Below are 16,212 nucleotides of genomic sequence, written 5' to 3'. Positions count from 1 at the left end.
TTGGTAATGATTAAGTCTTCTTCCTTGTATTTATTATTTGTTTCTCAAGCAGTTATTATTCCCAGGCCTGGAAGTTTAAGTCAGCTCTTTAGTCTCTCTTTCTTTATGTCTCTTTAGAGAGAGCCTTGATGTAGTAATTTGTTTCTGTTCAAATCTTCTATCACTCTTTCTATAGAATGTTAATATTGCCCAGAATTAGGTTTCTGCCTGGTGTCAGGGTGCCCTAATGGGACTGATGACATTCAGTCTTTTGTGTTCTCTTTACTTTGTGAGCTCACGCTATCATGAGGAAGAGACTTGATAATGCTTATGGATATGAAAGTTTAACTTCTGTTAAAAGTAATTTTGAACTGTCAAAACCTTACTCTTGATTGCTTACCTTACCCTTCTTATTATTTCTGCTCTGCAAATGCGTTTCTATGTTATTCTGTTTCTTTTAGGTTATTTACATAATAACATGAAGCAAATAATTTGACAAAAACTTTATTGGCTAGGAATGGAAACTTATAACTCAAAGCTTAGTTTTCCCTCATGAAAATAAAGAAAATAGACAAAATGTAAATATATTTGGGAAAAATAGAAACTAGTTACTATTACTTCACTTTTATATCTTTTCATCTATTTATGGCCATGATTTTTTCCATCATTTAAAAATGTTCAATAATATAAATTTCACCACTGATTTTAACAAATATTTTGTTTTTATAAACCTCCAAGGTTCCCCCAGCAGAGATGTGGGACCTTCCCTGGGTCTTAAGAAGTCAAGCTCCTTAGAAAGTCTGCAGACAGCAGTTGCTGAGGTGACTTTGAACGGAGATATCCCTTTCCATCGCCCACGGCCACGGATAATCAGAGGAAGGGGCTGCAACGAGAGCTTCCGAGCTGCCATCGACAAGTCTTATGATAGACCCACAGCAGACGACGATGATGAAGGCATGGAGACATGTACGTTTATAGTGTTGGAAAGAAAAGCAGTTACAAACAGGTGTATAAAGCATCAGTTTTAAAGTGTGCTTCAGGGAACCCTGGGACTTCCCAGTACCCTTTAAACTATTTTCATAATAATAATAATTTATCTTTTGACTCTCCTCTCACAAATACACACTGTAGTTTTCTAGAGGCAGCATCATGTGCTACTGCAATAGACTGAACGCAGAGCAGATAGGAAAATCTTTTTTTAGCCAAGTTTTAAAGAGATTTGCTAAAGTATAAAATAGTGCCATTGTTTTCACTAATTGTTTTTTGGAGAACACAAGTATTATTGTCAAGATAAAATTTCTGTTACCATGAAATTTATTTTTATAAAGTAATGTTTTTAAACATCAGTTTTAACTCAGTTTAATTAATTATATTGATAGATATACTCCACATAATATTTTTATTTTGAGCTCTTAATAATTTTTAGGAGCATAAGGGTATTCTGAGACCAAAATGTTTGAAAACCACTGCTATATAGTTAATGTGATATTTCCTGTGGCTACATGTAATGATCTGTGATTTCGAAAACATATTTTTGTTTTGATTTTATAAATTACTCTTGGTTTCCTTGAACTGAGCTAGCACGATACATTTGTGTGCATGTATTTCCAAATTTCAAAATATATTAAGCCAAGATAATTAAAAGTCAAAGGTTAATATGAATGAGCAATGCATTTTCCATAGTATATTGAAAAAAATGAATATTTATAAATATGTACAAATTTATACTTCAGAGACTTATTTATTAGACATTTATAGTATAAATATAACCATTCAATGAAAAATAAGGAAAAAACTCTACTAGTCTATTTACTTAGAAGAGAAAGGGCTTAGGAGTAGTTATAGTAAAAACTGTTGATTAGCTAATATTGTTCATAAGTACTAATTAACATTTTAGTTTTTTAACTTCAAACGTGACTCTAACGATTGTAAGCAAAGTCAGAGACACCATAGCTAGAAGTTAAGGTGGAGACCAGAGAGAGGTAACTGAAGTGGGTTGTAAAGTACTTGTGTAACTTTTGGGTGGACCATTTCTCTCATACATAAGAATACTTGTGGTGAGGAAGAAGAGTTTCAAATAAAAGTCACATTCTGAGGAGATTTTAAGCAAAATTGTAGAATTTTGCCTGTTGCGTGTGTGTTTGGGAAGACGAATATGGCTGCCATAGAGTAACAGGCACAGCAACACTCAGAGGAAAGATTGCTGCCCCTCCTCCCTTCCCAGTTCTCTGTCTAAATCTGAACAGTTTTTTCACTCCACCCAGCCAGTGATTTCAAATATATGCAGCCCATTTTGTCAGATGAAGAACATATTTCCTACTTTTGCTGCCAAGCCTAGTCTCCAAGATCCTGAGTCATATCTTGAACCTTCTTGCACTGTCTCTTGCTGTGCCCAGGGTCCCTTGCCATCCTCGCAGGTATGACTTGTGCAGCCCTTCCTGGGAGGAACCCTGGTACCTGTGGACGTTGTCTGGGTCTGTCCTGGGTATATATTTAGTAAGAGATGAATTCGGCCCCTTGCTATTTATTTTTTAAGCATCTGCAATTTATGATGCTTTTGAACTTGTTCTTGTTAAAATGTTATTTAAATCCCCTTATAAAATGCAGGGGTTTTTCCCCCAATTATGTTACTCATTTCAGTGCAACAGGGGATGGAATCCTTATCAACATGGGGCATGTACTTAATTCTATAGGGACAGCCTCCAGAACTTCCCACCAACGTGGACTTCTAACTTTGTCCCTCGGCGAGCTTAGTTTCTTTTTTAAATTGGAAATAACAAGTTTAAGAATATTATATTAAAACTTATTCGTCCAACTGTCATTAAGACAAAACAAGTGGATAGACTAATCACAGTTCGTAAGGCATAAGTAAAATTCTGGACAGGAGCTGGCAGTGACCCTCATGGCATGTGCACTTACAAGTACAAAGTACTGAGTTTCCCAAAGTCCTGATTTTATTTATTTTTCAGACCAGTTTGCTGAACTTCAGATGTTAAATGAAAGGCAATTGTCATACATTTCAAATATTTGCTGTTTGAATTGTTGAAATTTAATTAATAAAGTGCAGCAAACACTAACTTGGAGTTTAGATGATTTGCATTCTACTCCACATTTTTCTAACCAGTTGGGATTTTGGTCAAACCACTTAAAATCCTCCAGCTTTAATTTTCTCAATTGTAAAAGTAAAGATTTGGACAACTAGCTCAGTGATTTTCACATCATGTGCACTGATATCTGGTCAGGAGGGTTCTCGGTGGCAGAGGGAGTCAGAAGCAAGTGGCAGGCTGAGCAGGCGGGACTCTGAGGAGACTCCTGGCCACCCTGCCCCTGATGTCACTGCTTCTGGACTTGGCAGTTGTGGGGTTTTAATCACTTTAAATACATTGTGGTTCTTTGCAAATTTTAATTTTAATGAAAGGTAGTTTGCTGTTACTCATGAACAGTTTGAAAGGCTGTGGTTTCGATGGTTTCTCATATCCCTTCTAGTTTTCATATTCTGTGATCCTCTGTGACATTGCAGTTACCTCCCTAAGTCCTGCCTGCTTCCTCTCTCACCTCTGTAAAGTCCAGAGAGGAAAACTCATCAAGTCTGTGTCACTCCTGCAAAACTAGCACAGGACTTGGCGAATCATCGGATTCAGTGACTATGTGTTGTATCAATAAGCGTGTGCCTGAGAGAGAGGGAGAGACAGTTGTAGCAAGTGGGGTAGTTGTGACCCCACTGTCCTTTTGATATCCCACACTGCACCTATGTGTACTAGACCTTACTCCCTCAGCAAACTTTTTGTTTTTCTAAAAAATATATACATATATATTATCTGTCACATATATACTATATATAAAATATATCTATATAATCTGTCAAGGCTTGTGTTACTCTGGTGGTCAGTAGAATGTCACCTTTGCGTATGACTAGAAGCAAAAAGGTGTTTTCTGGCTCCAGTCTTGAGAAAGCAGTCCTCCCAGCCAGCTCTTCCTTTAGTTATCTCAGCACTGTCTTTTTCAGAGTCTGGCTCATGGATCCTCAGGGCACACTTGCTGTCGTTGCCCCTCCCCTTAGTCCACATTCTCATCGCTGGTTGTGCTTCTGCCTACTCACCTTCCGGCACCAGCCCTCTCTGTGTGTGCTGCTGTTGTCTGTGCTCCTGGGCCTGGGGAGCGGGGCTTTCTTGTCTGTGCTGTGTATGCCTCAGCCGCAGCCGCCTGCTGAAATGAAAATGCCAGGTCACTACTGAATGTGGCTTTGAAAAGGGGACCAACTGTCTAGCTGAACATTTTTTTCCATCATCAGCATATTTTGTAAGGATGCAGTGAGTGCTCCTTAAAAATGCTGGGATGGGGAGGGGCCATTGTTGAAAAGCTGCATAAGAAGGGACCCCAGGCTGGGGGTGTGAACAGACTTTGCTGTTTTCTTCCCTCACTGAGCCCGTTTCATCTTTGGCACCAACACCTTGATTGCTCTTGTCACTTGGGGTTGAGCCCCTCCCCAGTGGCTCCATTTCTTGGCTCTAAGCGGGCTTGCCTCTTCTCATCAATGTTGAAGTCCTGACACCAGCACACACTGAGGGCCAGGGACTGGGCCGGGCCCATGTGGTATCTGATGGCTGTCATCTTTGGCAACACTTATGTTCTTCCCGTGGAGACAGCAGAAGCCAGCGTTTTTGTCTCTCATTTAATCCATCTGGCCTCTCCATGTTGTGTGTCTGGATCAAGATGGAGCTCTGTACTCTGGGACCCATTATCTCCAAGGTCCTACCTGTGTTTGACAGGTCAGGGCATCTACAATCTGCTCCCTCTTGTATGCAAATTACATGCTCTCAGCAAGTGGCTTCTATAACCTCCCCTCCCCCATCAGGCAGTTTCTGTTGCTGCTGAGAAAATGCATACAGTAATATTTCTTTCTTTTTTGAAAAATACATAATTTCACTTTTTCCTCAATTAAAAGTTGCCAAATTGTAAGCCTTACTATCAATTTAGTAACAGCTTTTTGGGGGGTTAGGGAGGAGAAACAACCAAACCAAATGCTATTCTTTTACTTGTGCCTATTAATTTTAAGATATATGTAGTTTAGAATTTTAAATGTAAACACCTGTAGGACTTGAAAACATAAAGACAAAATGCTTTTGAGTAGCTTACCTACTTTGTTATGGTACTTTGTAAGTCTTAAGAAAAAAAGCATTGCTCTACAATATACATAACTTAGGTTAGCAGTATGAGATTTCAAGAAACTAAATTTAGGTTAGTATATCAGATAATATGAGAGCTGATTTACCAACATAAATTTATTCCAGAGGAATTACTGTTTTTTTTTTTATTAGCTTCAAAATACCTATTGCATTTTTATCTCAGATTTTCTACTTGGCATTCTATACACTTCCAGCCACCTTTCATCACTATGTTTTGAGCAAAAATAATGCAAGCTAAGTTTAATTTTACTTTAAGCAGAACCCTTTGATTACAGCAAATATGTGAAAGAACTCAGGGTGTGAGAATTAAAGTTAAAGAACTTTGTAAAAGATTTTCTGTTTGTTTGACGTTCTAATGGGTAATTGGATATTAATCTATAAAAACATTTTTTCTGAAATGCTAGAAATAAGAGTAACCTATTTTATCTTTTTATGCCAATTTGTATACTTCAATAACACCTGCAGTTTAAGAAGAGGAGCTTTTTTTAGGAAGCTTCTAAATGCAGTATGTAGATTATATTCTTTTTGCTGAAGCTAAAAAGGACAAAGAAAAGTCACATGTGAAGTGTGTCAATTAAAGACTTCTCATTTTAATCATTTTCTTGATAAGAAAAAAGGAATTTAAATAGTTGACCAAGATCTTACTTAGAAACTGAATTATAGAATGCATACCTTCTAGTTCTCAGTCCTGTGATTTTTCTAGAATATTAAACTTCCAAATGGGAAAACCCATTACATTAAAACCACTTTCAATTATTTAAGTGTGTTTGAATGAGTGTGGCACCTACAGTGTGATATTTAGGCTGGGGTGGTTCAACCCAGTGGGTGAAGGGACACTGAGAAGCGGTTTAGTTAAGGGCTGTTGTAGTGCACAGGTTACCATGGCACCAAAGAGCTCTGTGCCTACTTAGCCTGTGGAATGAAGTGGAGAGGCAGGTAAGGGGAAGGCTTCCTAGAGAGGAGAGCCGTATGGCTGAGATGAGTGATCTTCAGCAGGGTGCACAGGGAGCATGGAGCACAGGGGATGTATGGAATGGGATCATCTCCGGACTGCTGTATCTCTGTTTGGTTGATGTGTATAGAGCAGGTGAAGGCATAGCGAGGAATGGGATTTAAGATATAGGCCACGGGTGACAAACACAAGGCCTGAGGGCTGAATCCAGCCCTCCACCTTGTTTTATCCAGCCTGGAGCCTTGTTTCTACCCCAGGACAGCTCTGAGCTCTTGCTTAATAGTTAAGGAGTAATTACATTTATACAGCCCTAAAATTACATTTGGCCCTTCAAAGGGAGCCTCAAGGCCGATATGGCCTCCAGTGAAAATGAGTTTGACACCCCTGATGTAGGCAGCAAACAGATCACTGACAGCAGTAGTTTAAATTATTTGTATTCTACACTAAGGACCTTAGAGAGCATTTGGAAAATATCAAGTAAAAGAATATGACTGTTGGGGCTATGAGATCAAGGACGGTTATCAAGGACGGGTGGTAGCAAGATCAGTTATGTGATGGTAATGCAGTGATCCAGGTGAGTGGTGGTGCTTGGCAGTGCCAGAGGAAGGGAAGGAACTGCATTCACACACTTAGCAGCTCACACACAAAGGTGGATGATGATGATGGGATTTTTCTCATTAGCATTTCCATGCTCAGGAACTTCCTCACTGTGTAATCACCCCCTTACCAAGTTTTTAAAAAATTTTATTTGATTTTATTGATTATGCTATTACAGTTGTTCCAATCCCCCCCTTCATGCCCCTCCACCCCCACCGCCACCATCCCCCCCTTTAGTTTATGACCATGTGTCTCAAGTTCTTTAGATTCTATATTTCCCATACTATTCTTGCCCCCCATCTATTTTCTATCTACAGTCTATGCTACTTATTTTCTGTACCTTCTCCCCCCTTCTCCTCCTCCCACTCCACTGTTGCTAACCCTCCTTGAGATCTTCATTTCTGTTTCCACTCCTGATCTAGCTGTCCTTTTAGTTTGCTTTTGTTTTAGGTGTGGTTGTTAATAACTGTGAGTTTGCTGTCCTTTCACTGTTCATCTTTTTTATCTTCTTTTTCTTAGGTAAGTCCCTTTAACATTTCATATAATAAGGGCTTGGTGAACAGTGAACATATAATAAGGGCAAGGATGATGAACTCCTTGAATTTGATCTTATCTGAGAAGCACTTTGTCCTTCCATTCTAAATGAAAGCTTTGCTTTCTTGGAGCAATCTTGGTTGTAGGTCTTTGGTTTTCATGACTTGGACTACTTCTTTCCAGCCCCTTCTTGCCTGTAAGGTCTCTTTTGAGAAATCAGCTGAGAGTCTGATGGGAACTCCTTTGTAGGTGACTGTACCCTAAACTTTTGCTGCTTCTAGGATTCTCTCCTTCATTTTAATCTTGGCTAATATAATTATGATGTGCCTTATTGTGTTCCTTCTTGGGTCCAACTTCTTTGGGACTCTCTGAGCTTCCTGGATTTCCTGGAATCTATTTCCTTTGCCAGATTGAGGAAATTCTCCTTTATTATTTGTTCAAATAAGTTTTCCACTGGTGGCTGTGCCTTTCCCCCTTCTGATACCCCTATAATTCATATGGTGGAGCGTTTAAAGATGTCCTGGAGGTTCCTAAGTCTCTCCTCATTTTTTTGAATTCTTGTTTCTTCATATTTTCCTGTTTGGTCATTTTTTCCTTCCTTCTGGTTCATTGCCTTGATTTGAGTCCCAGTTTCCTTTTCATCACTATTGGTTTCCTGTGCAATTCTCTTTATTTCAATTAGTTTAGCCTTCATATGTTCCTCTAATTTGTGACTAAAATCAACCAGTTCTGTGAGCATCCTGATGACCAGTGTTTTGAACTGTGCATCTGAAAGTTTTGCTATTTCTTCGTCACTTAGATTTATAGGCTCTGGGGCTTTGAGATCTTCTTGAGCCATTTTTGGTCTGTTTGCGCCCGTTAGTTATGAGGAGCGGAGCCCTAGGTGTTCACTAAGGTGGGGCCGCCCAGGTTGCTGGGTTGTGATGCTGTAAGTGGGGGCAGAGTCAGAGCAGGGAGATAGCGGCCCCCTCTGCTGCTTCCCACCTCTGGGGCCTGCTCAGTCCCATCACTGCTCACTCCTTCGCTGGTCTGTCTGCACACAAATGTGTGACCACAGTCAACCTGCTGCCCTGGGCCCTCGCTGGGTCCACCCCTCGCTCACTGGGTCCACCCGTTGCAACCCCACCCCTGGGATCAGCGAGCCTGAGTCTGTCTGACAGAGTTTTCCTGTGCTACCCTGCTCTGTTAGCTGCTGGTTTCGCCCCTTTTACTGGTCAAGCTGAAGACTTCGTTGTTATTGGACTTCCGAAAAGTTCAATTTTCTGTGTTCTGGCTGTGTTTTCTGTTGCTAATATTTTGTTGTCTCTAAACTTGGTTGTGTGAGAAAGCACGGCGTCTCCACCTATGCCTCCATCTTTGCAGAAGTCCAGCTTTCTTAATTTTTCCTCAGGAAGTCTCCTAATCTCACTTCTTCTGTCCAGTCTGTCCAAGTTCTCATTATTGAATATCTGAGGTCATTACTAGGATCTGCTGACTGGCCATACTGTCTGCAGACTTGCTGAGGAAGCTCCATAATCACCTTCCCAGGCTCACAGCTCCCGTGCCCACTTGGGCAGCGTGGTGAGGGGTGTCTCCTTGCTGCCAGGCCCGGTGTACATTACACGGTCTCCCTTCTTCATGAAACTTTTTTCCTGAACAACCTGGTTTTCCCTTGACTTTCTAAAGTCCTAATGTATTACGTAGAAGGTTTCTGAGACTTACTAGTATAAAGTATTTTTTCAACATCAAGAAAGTGTTGTGTGTACCCCAGTGTGGATGGTGTTGCATGGGACTAAAGAGCACCAGCCCCAGGGAAGTAGTCTTTTTCAGTTTTCAGTAAATGACCAAACTAAGGTATTGCTAACCATTCGCTGTTTTTCCATCACAGTTGCAAATTTTTGTTATTCTTATTTTGTTTTCCATTTAAAAAGTCGTATCAGTGTTTTGTGTATTGTTAAAATATATACTGGACATCAAGCTCACTCCTTGATTAAAATAGAATTTTAGTGGCAGTTTCAATGGCAGGGTTATTATGAATGTTACCATCTTATGTAACCATTCTGTGTGTTGAATGGAAAGCCCTAATTTCAATATACATTGACTACATGGACTGGAAACAGTATCCAGTGCGGACCATCACTGAGTATAAAAATCAGTTGGATGCTGAAAAGAAATGTGAAAGGGCTCAGAAAATTGAGGCTGTGACCCCCATTGCACATTGGCTGCAGCACTCTGTTTCTACTCGGGAAAGGTGGAATAGTGGAGATGACTTTGTACCAATCTCTTCACAAGCATTTTACTTGCTTCATTTAGAGGGAGCATTATAGAGAAGGTTTGAATGTAGAGTAGAAGTGAAGAATGTTTTTTGGTAATCAGTGTTAGATTATTTGGGAGAGTGATCTTATTGTTTTTGTCTTCCCACACACTTCAACCCCGACATAAACTGACAGCTTTTACTTTTTTTTTAAATGAAATAAACATGCTTTTAGAACAGACCATTTTAGGAATCATCTTTCTTAACTTCCCTCCAACTCCTGAAACCCCTTCTATAATGCTACTGATAAATGTTACCTGATTCTTTCACATCTTTTCTCCTTTCCTGTCCATACTTTTGGTTCTTAAGTTGTTATTTCCACTGCACATTTTAATATGAGACCTTCTTAATTCTTCATACTTCACTCCTGCTTTGTATGTGTGGGTTCTTTTTTTAAAGTGCTCTAAAACAGCTAAGTTTTCCCTTGACAAGAGCTTATCACTCTAATGTTAAAAGCCAGAGTCCAGAAAAGCAGATCCTGTTACTCGACACCATCTGTATCTCTAGCTGTTCATTTCCTACATCTTTCTTCCTTTTCCAAAGTCAAATACTCAACTAAAATAAGAAACAAAAGTAATATTTATGTCCCCACAGTTCTCAAATTGTACACAGGACTTTTCATTCATTGCCTGGAAGTCCAGTCCTCACTCGTTTTTATTACATTGCCTTTTACTTCACATTCATCAGTAGACATTGACAGCAGTGAATGTATTTGCTGAGTCTTCTGAAGTCTTCCCTTTCTAATGTCTTGTCTTAACTTACTTATTTCCTGTTTGGTTTTATAGAGATGGATTCTGAAGACTGAGTCATCAGGTGTGCAATTATCATGTTTAATTCTTTTTTACTGAGGAATGCTTTATTCTTTTTAATTCTTTTAATTACTGAGGAATATTTGTTTCTATCATTAGGTATTTCTAATACCAGGGGTAATTCTCTCTAAGTAGGAAGCAGTAAAGGACAGTTTTTCACATGGTTAGCTCTTCCTCTTTCACTCTGTTATTCACTCAACAAATATTTACGATGCTTCTTTGGACTGTGCCCACAGAGACGAGTCTTTGTTTACCGGCAAAGAGGAAGTGCCAGTCATATCAGTTTTCTTTTGTATTCCTCTGTTTATACCCATTTAACAATTCATTTAACTCTAGTAACAAGTCTGAACAAATCCTTTAATTATAATAAAATTGTCAGAGCTGTCTAACGTGACAATCCCTGTTAAATCTTACACTTCTGAGAAATAGCAGTTTACATATTTCACATTCGCTCTAAAGTTTGATTTATATAATGTACTCATTAGGATGCTTTTAGCTGTATTTAATAGAAAATTCAACTCAGATCTCTTCAAACCATTAAGAAATAGTCTTATATAACTGAATTTTAGAGCTAGTTTGGCAGTTTCAGGCATTATTGATTCCTCAGTGTTGTTATTGAAGACGCACCATTTTTCTGCCCCTTTGCCTGCACTGTCCTCAATCCAGAGGTAATTGCAGGGCTCTGAGCATTTTACCACACTTTCTCGTTCATAACCAACAGAGGGGTGTGAGCCATTCTCCTAAGCATGGAATATGTCTGTTCAGGATAATAGGGTGGTTCTGGGACTAATAACATTGGACTAATAAATCAACATGGTAGCCACCTGTAGGTTCATATAAATTTAATAATAGATATACCCCTTGGAGCTAGCTGCATTCTGAACACAGTTTCATTGGGAAGCAGGAAGGGAGAAAATGGGTTTTAGATAAGCACCCAGCAGAGATCAACAGTAGCACTGCTTCTCAGTGGGGAAAAAAAGACCGATGACCATGGGGCTTAGAGTCAACTTTTGACAATAAAATGTTTGTGATGATTAGATAGAAATATTTATTTCTGACATAAGGTACAGAACTTTGAGTTTCAGTTGAAATCTCAAGTCATTTTCCCCATAGTCATTAACATACAAGTACCCAATTTTTTCCAAACTTACTGGTGACTCAGTCGTAACAAGATACCTTGCAGAATTGAGTAGAGTAATTTGTAACTTGGACTAGAATTTTAATTGAACTTTATTTGCATTTGTTGAAAACATGGTAATTAGATATGTCTTAATTGTAGAATGACTGTGCCAAATTAAAGAGAAATAAGCAGTTTCAATTATACCTTCTTTAAAAAGAGAAACTTGAGAGTATCTGTATATGCAATCGTGTGAGAAAATAACTGATAGTTCCGTGCGTAGTTGGTTAAAATAGGTGTAAATGTTTGGCAAAAATAGAAATTTCTTTTTGGAAGGAGATAATCATCTTCCTTTGTGCAGGCTTTCTGCACAAGGAACGTGAATAATCTGTAAAGATGAGCAAAATTAAAGAGAAAATAAAAAGTATATATTATTTAAAATAGTAAATTATCTAAATGTAGGTTTAAGATTAGTTCTCACACTGTAATTTACTGTGTGAACACAATATATTAAACCATTTGCTGCTAATATATTCCTGTACTTTTCTTACTTGAAAAATTAATGTATATGGTTTTTTATTTCATTTTATCAATTTATGATTTTATTAGTTTTGAGTTGTACTTTATTATAAAGCTAGTATTAAATGTACAAAGATTGATTTTAAAACTTTAAAAATAACCTGACTAGTATATCAGTGACCTTGACTATATTATGTATGTTAAAATTAAGCATGTGTAACCAATTTATTTAAGTTTTTAAAACCACAGTAATCTTGCATAGGGATGGGGCAAACTAAGATATTCTTATTTTTCCCTATCAAATAATTTTAGTGTTTGAAACATATATAATGTAATACTTTAAAAGAGCATCTTATGTCTGTACATATGAAGCTACATTTTGCTAAATAGTTTTAATTAGTTGGCATCAGAAAGATTAAAGAAATCAGTACACCTCAGAAGAATTTCTGCAGTAATGCATTATCTAAATTAGAATAATTCAAAATAAGCATAAAGAATCCTCAAATGTGCAAGTATCATCTTAAATAGTCTACTTGCTTGGGGCAGGAATCTTAGCTAGAAATTTTTATTTTATAAAATGAGTTTACAAAACCCAAAGTGAATAAATGATTTAATACTAATTTTCTGTTTTATCCAATTTAGAAAATAAGTGGTATTACATACACCAGAAAATTCCTGTGAATATGAAAAGAATTGGCAACAAATGTGACTTCAGTGTATAGTTAGTTGTCAAGGCTTTGCCTTTATTCTGTTACCGAGCCAAGTGCAGGCATATGCCCCTTGTACTTCTGCCAACTATCAGGCAGAGGACTCGCAGAGTTGCCGACACTGCCATTCATGAGTTATGGTGACGGCTGCTGTGGATGACAAAGGCATTTACATGTACTGGGCTCATTTTTTCCTTTATAGTTTCAGACATTTGAAGGGGGTATGCAATTTATTAGACAACACATACAGCACTAACAATAATAGCATCAAAATACAACAGAAACTGATGAGAGCCATACCAAGTATGGTGGACCCTTGAACAACACAGGCATCAATTGCACAGGTCCACTTACTTGTAGACACTTTGCAGTAAGTGAGTACAGTACTGTAAGTATATTTTCTGTTATGATTTTCTTAATGACATTTTCCTTCCTGTAGTTCATTTTATTGTAAGAACATAGTATGCAAAATATGTGTTAATTGGCTGCTTATCTTATCAGTAAGGCTCAGTGAACAGCAAGCTCTTGGTAGTTAAGTGTTGGGAGAGTTAAAAATTACGTGTGGATTTTTGACTGAATGGAGGTGGCACCTCTCAACTCCGCATCATTCAAGGGTCAGCTGTATAATGGACCTTCCTGGTGCTACTGCAGTCGGGGTCTGGCTGGTTGTTTCAGGCTTGGTTAGAGGAGAATAGGCATTGTTCTAAAGCCAGAGGAACAGTGGTACCAGGACTGGATGAATGCTTATGTGGTGGGATGAAGCCATGAGCCAGGCTCACCAGTCATGTTTCATGTAAACAGCCATTTATGAGCAGCTGAGGTTTGCCTAGCATTTCTTGTTTCAGCAGCCTAGAGAATAGGAGACAGTCATATGAGAAGAGCAATAATGAAACTTTGTAGAAAGGGGTGTGGAAGTTTTGCAGTTTGGAAATTTTAGAAAATCCACCAGCATCCATCTATTTTATTTGAGTATACAACAGACCTAGGTTTGTAGCTCCTGAGAACTTTTGAGAATTGTTTTAAAGTGATTTGGTCAATTACCTCAAAGTTGAGGCCACAATTATTTCCCAAAGGGTTGAGGCAGTGCTTGACAGTTAGGGCACAGTGTGTCATGGGTGTTGCTACACTGTGCTACAGCCCCGCGAAAGCTATTTTTACATTCTCTTGGAGGGGCTGTCATTTGAAAAGGCTTCACATAATTAGCAAGCCCTTGGGAGAGTATGCTAGGATATCCTTTCCCTGGTTGATTGTGACCACAGAAAATTACAGCCTTAACTCAGCATTTATTTGCAAGGCTTTGGATTTTCACTAGCAAAGGCCATCTGAAACTTGTAACTGGCTTCCTCTAACAAACCTGCACATTCCCTATTTATATGTGGAAGAGGGGAGTGGCCCACAGTTAGATAACTTGGCATAGAGGGAGGTGAGCATTTCTGAGATCATGGGTGTAGTTGCTAGCCCATCTTAGAGCCACTGCACATTTGACCTAGCTTTTTCTTCTTTTAAGTATATTTTATTGATTATGCTATTACCGTTTTCCCAATTACTTTCCCCTTTATCCCCCTCTACCCTGTCCCTCAACCCTCCAGCATTCTGCGCCACCCCCCCCCCGCCTTAGGTAATGTCTATGGTTTGTACATATAAGTTCTTTTGAGTCCTCTGTTTCCTATACCATTTTTGTCTCCTCATCTATTTTCTGCCTATTAATTATGCTTGTTCTTCCCTATACCTTCCCCCCACTGGAATTTCCACCCCCCCACTGGAATTTCTCCATGTGATGTCCATTTTTCTGATTCTGTTCCTGTTCTGCTTAGTTTTTGTTTTCATTGTTTTTCTTTTCTTTTAGGTTTATTTGTTGATAGTAGTGAGTTTGTTGTCATTTTACTGTTCATATTTTTATCTTTTTCTTAGATTAGTGCCTTTAGCATTTTATATAATAGTGGCTTGGTGATGATTAATTCCTTTAACTTGACCTTATCTGGGAAGCACTTTATCTGCCCCTCCATTCTCAATGATAGTTTTGCTGGATAGAGCAATCTTGGATGTAGGTCCTTGCCTTTCATGACTTTGGATACTTTCCAGCCCCTTCTGGCCTGTAAGGTTTGTTTTGAGAAATCAGCTGATAGCCTTATGGACACTTCTTTTTAGGTAATTCTCTCCTTTCCTCTTACTTCTTTTGGGATTCTCTCTTTATGTCTAATCTTGGGTAACTTAATGATGATGTGCCTTGGTGTGTTCCTCTTTGGGTCCAAGAGGAACCCAAAAAGGTTCTTCTTTGGGACTCTCTGGGCTTCCTGAGAATACTTTCTTTGCCAGATTGGGGAATTTTTCCTTTATTATTTGTTCAAATAAGTTTTCAGTTTTTTGCTGTTGTTCTCTTTCTGGCACCCCTATAATTTGGATATTGGAACATTTCAGGTTGTCCCAGAGGTTTGTAAGATTCTTCACTTTTTTGAATTCTTGTTTCTTCATTCTGTTCCAGTTGGAAGTTTTTGTGGGTTTTTTTTTCTGTTCCAAATTGTTGCTTTGAGTCCTGGTTTCCTTCCTGTCACTGTTGGTCCCCTGAATATTTGCTTTATTTCATCTTGGGTACCTTGCATTTGTTTTTTTATTTTTGACCAAGCTCCATCAGGTCTGTGAGCATTTTGGGCTTTAAATTCTCCATCAGAGAGGTTGGCTATCTCCTCATCACTTAGTTCTCTTTCTGAAGTTTTGCTCTGTTTTTTTCATTTGGGTCATATTTCTTTGTCTTGGCACACCTGATAAATTATAAGGGGGGGGGGCTTTGGTATTCCCCCGGGCAGAGCCTCCCACATTGCTGCACTGCCTGTGGGGGAGGGGCCAGAGAGGAAACACGGCAGCTCACCTGCTTGTCTCTAGTGTACTTTCTGTTGGACTCTTGTGTGAGACTGGGAGTTTCTCCACTGTGGCAAATATCCACTATAGTTCACAGTCACCTCTGAATCTCAGTTTCTCATTCAGTCGACCCCACCTGTGCAGCCCACTGCCTCCCAGGGGCCAGCCCTGCCCACCTGGTCTGTAGTCTTGAGTCAGTTTTTCTGAGATGGCCCTTCTTTAGTGATTTCATCAATGTGAGCCACAAGTCACAGCCTCCAGTGACCACACAGGATTGACAGGTTTTTGAAATGTATTTCTCGTTGCTGTGATTATCTTCAGGGCAGACTGTGTAATGACTAGGTGATAGACTACTGGAATACATGCTGTGTGAAGCATGGGACCTAGCAATAATGAACAGAGTTGACCAAAAATGCATGAAGGTCTTGATCAAGTACAATAGTACAAGGGTATAATATGGAAAGGTGCCCAGATTGGCAGTGTGCTGGCCCCACATCTTCCTGTTTCCTCAGCATTTAGTAGAAGAAGATGGTTTAAATGACTTCCAGAGTATCACCTAGATTTAGACTTAGTGATGTTTTTACTGTTTGCAGGACCTAGGGCATGACCTGCTGGAATGGGAAACATGTTGGCTCATGTTTTTAACCAAATGTGTCAACAAAA

The 16,212-nt window shown here is 39.0% G+C and overlaps 1 protein-coding gene across 18 annotated transcripts in view; it reads left to right on the top strand.

The window, feature by feature from the left end:
• Window positions 1-16,212, top strand: part of PARD3 (par-3 family cell polarity regulator) — a 766,077-nt gene that overhangs the window by 475,336 nt on the left and 274,529 nt on the right. For all 18 annotated transcript variants that reach the window (XM_053668874.1, XM_053668872.1, XM_053668873.1 and 15 more), the window contains one exon: window positions 718-945. In XM_053668874.1, the coding sequence (XP_053524849.1) occupies window positions 718-945 (228 nt within the window). The remainder of the gene's footprint in view (window positions 1-717; window positions 946-16,212) is intronic.

The sequence above is a fragment of the Artibeus jamaicensis genome, unplaced genomic scaffold (genome assembly GCF_021234435.1).
Source record: "Artibeus jamaicensis isolate MK-2021 breed Jamaican fruit bat unplaced genomic scaffold, CSHL_Jam_final contig_515, whole genome shotgun sequence".
Taxonomy (NCBI): Eukaryota; Metazoa; Chordata; class Mammalia; order Chiroptera; family Phyllostomidae; genus Artibeus; species Artibeus jamaicensis.
Note: the sequence above shows the minus strand (reverse complement) of the source record. Positions and strands in the feature narration are given on the sequence as shown.